The sequence below is a fragment of the Manis pentadactyla genome, chromosome 13 (genome assembly GCF_030020395.1).
Source record: "Manis pentadactyla isolate mManPen7 chromosome 13, mManPen7.hap1, whole genome shotgun sequence".
Lineage (NCBI taxonomy): Eukaryota > Metazoa > Chordata > Mammalia > Pholidota > Manidae > Manis > Manis pentadactyla.
In genome coordinates this window covers 50,884,602-50,890,725 of record NC_080031.1, presented here as the reverse complement: position 1 = coordinate 50,890,725, position 6,124 = coordinate 50,884,602, and the positions used below count along the sequence as shown (strand labels likewise).

Here is a 6,124-nt window from a genome sequence, read left to right as displayed (position 1 = left end):
TATGGAACACATTCAATAAGCCCTGCTTGCCCCAGATACCCCTAATCCATCCTGGCATTAATGTACAATCCATTCCTCTGACACTGACACCATTTACCTCATCATCCCAAATCACCTGGCCTCCTCACCTCCCATTTTGCACTTCTCGAATTGATTATCCACTTTAATATTTCTAAAATGCAGTTATAATCATTTTACTACTGGCTTTGAAAACCTGGATCATAAAGGGGCAAGAGATGAGACTATAAAGTAAAGTAGGAAAGGAGGTGCTGTTCCCTGGAACAGTCACCGGAATGCCTTTCCCATGTTATCTTTGGGCTCTTGGGTCCCCAGCCTACACCTGCTCTGTGCCTTTGGGGAAGGACCACGAAGTACAAAGAAGCCCCCATAAAGGCAGGTAGGTGACTGTGCTGTCACAGGGACACTCAGCCACAATAACAGGAGCATCACGTCTAAGGTATGTCATTTACACTGACACCAAACAGAAAACAGGAGCTAACTGAGAGAGAAAAGGATTACACTTTATCCTTTATTTTCAAGTAATTTCAAATTTACAGGAAAGTAGCATGAATAATATTGTGATTGACACTTACATGCCCTCTACATAGTCTGCCGATAACATTATCCCTCTTTCGCTTCATTATATGTCTTTTTCCCTCTCCCTCTTTCTGATCAGTTTCACACCTCAGGACCTTTGCTCTCTAAATATTTTCATTATGTATTTCCTAAGAATATTAATATGCTGTCAGAGAATCACAATGAAGGTATCAACTTCTGAAAAATGTAACATGGACCCAGTACAACTGTATAAATATTTTGAATACAGATGTGTACAAAGACCTTGCCAGTTCAATGAAACAAGTCCTCCAAAAGGGATAAATGTGAGATGGCACATCGTGATTTGAGAATCTGAGGAACACCATGGGCATAAGACCATTCTCATGTTAGAGTGAATAAAAAGAAAGCATCAGTACAAAAATGTCTTACTTTATAGTTTCCTGAAAGACAGGTCCCACCCTCAACATTTTCTTTAGAGCCCCTGTGACATCCTTATTTCTGAGACTATAGATCAAAGGGTTTAGCACAGGAGTGAGTATGGTGTAAAAGACAGACACCACCATGTCCTTCTCAGGGGTGTGGTAGGAGCTGGGGAGCATGTAGGTGTAGACGGCAGCCCCATAGAAGAGGGTGACCACAGTCATGTGGGAGGAACAGGTGGCAAAGGCCTTCCTCCGGCCCTCTGCTGAGTTCATCCTGTGGATGGTGAGGAGGATGAAACCATAGGAGCCTGAAATGATGGTCACAGGGATGAGCAGCATGAGGACACAGCAGAGGTACATGAGTGTCTCATACAGAGAAGTGTCTGAGCAGGAGAGCTTCATCACAGCAGGAACCTCACAGAAGAAATGATGGATCTCCTGGGATCTGCAGAAGGGGAAGGTCATGGTGACAGGGGTGAGCATGAAGCCATCCACGGATCCCAAGAACCAGCAGCCAGACACTAAGAGGAGACACACCCTGTGGTTCATGAGGACAGGGTAACGGAGAGGATGGCAGATGGCTGCATAGCGGTCATAGGCCATGGCGGCCAGGAGGAAAAATTCTGAACCTACCAGTGTCAAATAGAGGAACATCTGCATCCCACATCCGGGGGCTGAGATCATGTTCACACCAGTGACCCGGTCCACGAGCATCTTAGGCACAGTGACAGAAATGTACATTACATCCATGAGAGACAACTGGCTGATGAAAAAGTACATGGGGGTGTGGAGGCGGGCCTCAGAGCGTATCAGAAGGATCAGGATGCTGTTTCCAGACAAGGCCATCAGGAAAACCATGAAAATGACCACATAAAGGAGAGCTGGATGCTGGGATTGATTGAAGATTCCCACTAGGATGAACTCTGACCATCCAGATTTGGGGGCCATCCAGGTGCTGTTCTCAGCCATCCAGGTGGTGTTGTCCATGAGGTTTCACCTAGACCACGAACAGCTTTGGGATTAATAGGTCATTCATGCAATGTGACTGACTGAGATGAATGTTTACTGAGTGTGTATATTTGCATTCACAGCAAACCAGTTGTGCTAACAGGAAGAAATTTCATTGGCTGGTAAATTCTTGGATTATAAATTACCTGTAATTCAACTTTAATTACCAGATATTTAATTTAATATCAATTTTAATTACTTTAATTCAACTGTAATTACCAGATAACTAAGAATTCACAATTGTGGATCAAAAGAATTGGTAATATGTACTAAAGTTGCCATAGTTCAAGGTTATGTGATTTCCTGAGATTGTTGTTTGTCAACAAATAAAGAGATTAGCTCTATGCAGACATACAAAGTGAATCATAAAAAAAAGATTAAAGTCCTTATTTCTAGGGGCTAGTTGCTATTGTCATTGTTATAGAAGTCAGACTTGAATCAACTTCTCTAGTTTAAAGATCCAACTGGATCTTCATAACTCTTGGAGATGTATCCCATAAAATAAAGATTTAAAAAGTAACTGAAACATAATTTGGGTAAAATCCATACTGAAATGTGAATACCTTTCGCCTATAGGACCAGGCCATGCTGTGAGACTCAGTGGTTGTGCAGAGCAAGTCACACACCCACAAGTGCAGAACAGGGTCAAGGGACACACCCTTTAGATATCCTAGGGGCATGGGGAAAGCTGCCCAGACTGGGGCTGGCCTGCAGCTATGGCTCGAGTTTATCCTCTAGCCACCATTCCTCTGCCCACTGCTCATGAAAAGAAGACAATAATATTTTATCTCAAGTATGGTCATGATTAAATGTGTTGAAATAATGGAAGTCCTTAGGATATTATCAGGTACAGATGAATAAACACACATATTATTAAAGGGTTAATATCTATAGCATTTATTGTGCATAGTCCCATACAATAGTTATATGTATACATACATATATATATAATCACAAACTTTATATAAGTAACACAAGCTCTATATAAACCTGTGTGTCTGTCTATAAATATGTTTCTTATTGTAACCTATAAGCAGAGCTTTACGGAGAATCCCATCTCAGTTCTGTCTGTCTAGCACATGCTTCTTCAGCTTCACCACCTGAAACCTCCTACCATTTGTTCTAAATCTCAGAGAGAAGAACTAGCATTTAGAAGGTCATTGTCATTTACAAGACAAAGCTTTACTTGTTTCCACAAACATCATCTGCTTTTGTCTATGGCAATTTTTTTACAGAAACTGAGATGCGGAGAGGAAACCTGAGCACAGATGTCCCTGCCTTCAGTTTGCTGCTCCTTCCTCTGCCTCGGTGCACACAGCCTGCATCTGTGTGAGAGGCTGAAGGCAAATTTACAAAAATTAAATTTGGTTACACTTAAGGACATGTAACCTCCTTACACAGGGGGTTGATTTGGGGATAAATATTACATAAATGTGATTTAAAGTAGAAGTTTTAAATACCTGCAAAATAAATAAAATAGAACAATAGAAGCAAAACACACCTGGTCTTACTGAAGGTATGTTTTGAAGCCTTTAGAAATGGCTCCTTCTCTGTTTCTCTTATGGAAATTAAATCTTTGCAACTCTTAAAATTTCTGTCATATTCAGTGTTGAATTTTAAAAGGCCTTACCAACAAGAAGGAAATATTGTTTCCTCTCTCTAGAAAGAGTTTAGAAGTGGTTATGATGCAGGAGTATTTCAGAAAAAATATTGTAAGTTTCAAATACATTTTATACTTTTATAATATTCCAAAGACTAATAATTATAATATTCAGCTTAATAACAGCCCTAACTTCTGGAGTCCTGATGAAGCAGAGAAGACTGTAAATATACGTTATGTCTTAATATAAATATCCAAAAAATCTGGGAAACATTGCATGAAAATAAAATATAACCTTATGCCAAATTTCACCCCCACTAGCAGGTGAATGTTGCACTCTGTGCAAATATAAAAACAGTCCAATAAACGTGAAGCACACCTGCTGACCAAGTCTATATTTGGGGTCAAGGTGAAGCAAGGGCTGGTGCAGTGACCACTTCATGTGAAGACCTCGGAGATGTTTGCCATGTGAATGGAGGGAGAGCAGGGTGGCCGGGGGAGGCACTGTGAAAGTCTCTGCGGCACTTGGGTAAATGGGAATCACGGTGACCAAGCCACACTGAACAGCACTCCTGGGACCCCAGAGACACAGAGGCATTCTGTCTGAACCACGTAAGGTGACCGGTCTCCCTTTCCACTCTTACTTTTCTCTACCCAGCTGCCTGAAGTTAATAGAAACTGAACAGTATATACCTAACTTGGAGAATTAATAGGTGGTGGTAGAATATCACATTTTCCTTGAAGCTGGCAGCATTCCAGGAGCCATTCTTTTACTTTAGCATATTTTATCTTTCCCAAGAACCTACGAGGTACTCGCTCATTTTATTTTATCAATTCACAAATAAATAATTGAGGTTCCCAGGGAATCTGACAAGCATCACAATTCACCTGAGGGAGGATCTGGGCCTCAGCTTGAGCGCTGAGACCCGGAGTGTGTGAAGCCGCCTTACATCACCATCCCCCAGACACGGCCCTCCCTGCACAGTCCGCCACTTGGGCACTAGCCAGCCCCTGTCACTTTCACCTCGGAAACAAGAGTATGACTGACACGTTTGTTTCAGTATTCTAACAGAAATAATCCCCACTCAAAGAAAAATGAGTCCTTTTTCTTCTGTAAAATTCCAGTATCAAGAAAACAAACTCATCATTCATTAATATAGGAAGAATGTATGTTCTTTTGTTCATAGAAAAATGGAAATAAAAACCCATATCAAAATATGTTGCAATAAGTAAAACAGTCAAGAAGAAAATAAGCATATTTGCATTTCTCCATAAAAGTAGTTGATAGGGGGAAATGGAGGAAACATAATCGAAAATTAATAGAATGTGTCAGAAGCAGAACAAGTCAAAAACAACGATTACCCTTCTGCTCCTGCGGCTCTGTCTTGCTGTCTGATCGAAAGGTCTCCATCAGACACCACAAACCTCACCCAAAGGGGCTAGCGTAGCAGGGCCATGGTTACCTATATAAAGACAGACAGGAGGGTGACCTCATCCTGGTTTTAACTGGTTTTACTGTGCTCATTAGGGAAGTGGCTGAAGGTGTTCTGTTAATAAATCCCCTCTGGGAGTTGAAAGAAGAATGCAATTAAGAGGGCTAAAAAATAGGTAATAGATACCTCTGGTGCACTTTTCTGGTTTTCTACTCATGTCTTTCTTAAAGTTTCCTTTTTTCTATTATGCAAGAAATCTTAACCAAATTAAAAATAACCTCAAATCAATAAAATCTTATCTATGATATAAATGTTAACTTATATATGGCCTTAGTCTTTTACACATTACAAAATATTTTTCTTATAAGTGCATGTACATATCCTTATTTAGTCTTCAGGATTATTTTCTGAGGTATTGATATTCTTATTTTTCACACATACAGACTCTGGAACTCAGTCTGATTGATATCAAAAACAGTGTCACTCATCGTGGTGGTCGGAACTAAACCTGAGGTGTTCTCCTGTACACTGTCATCTGGATTGCTCATCACCTAGTTCCAGATTGCAGGCTTATTCTATCATTTTCAGTTTCAATCTGTGTTGCTTTACTGTCACATTACACTGTAGGGTATTTGTCTTTAGTTTAAATTTTGACATGCTAATTATAGAAAAACATAAAAACACAATGTACTACAAAGTAAATTTTAAAATAAACCATAATGTAGTCTCCCAGACACAATCATACTTTAAAAGTTAAAAGGCATTTGTCTTTCTCCACCTGGCTTATTTCACTGAGTGTAATGCCTTCTAGATCTGCCCTTGTTTCAAATGGCAGGATTTGTTTTTTATGGCTGAATTACCATGGGGGAGTGTTTGGGGTGGGAGGGGTGGGAACTAGAAGTTATTATGCTAAGTGAAATAAGCCAGGCAGAGGAAAATAAATATTGTATGATTTCACTTATATATAGAATCCAAAAATAAAAATAAAACAAATGAAGCAGAAATAATATAAATACAGAGAATAAACTGGTAGTTGCCATAGAGGAGAGAGGAAGGGTGGATGAGCATAATAAGTGAAGGGGATCAAGCGGTACAAACCTCTC

At 40.1% G+C, this 6,124-nt stretch overlaps 1 protein-coding gene across 1 annotated transcript; it reads right to left on the bottom strand.

The window, feature by feature from the left end:
- Positions 1-983: 983 nt before the first annotated feature.
- Positions 984-1,967, bottom strand: LOC118920017 (olfactory receptor 2T29-like). Its single transcript, XM_036900439.2, has one exon. The coding sequence runs from the start codon at positions 1,965-1,967 to the stop codon at positions 984-986; it is 984 nt and encodes a 327-aa protein (XP_036756334.1).
- Positions 1,968-6,124: the final 4,157 nt, after the last annotated feature.

Excerpts from the sequence above, each read along its gene's own strand:
- LOC118920017 (XM_036900439.2), bottom strand. The coding sequence starts at position 1,967 with ATGGACAACACCACCTGGATGGCTGAGAACAGCACCTGGATGGCCCCC.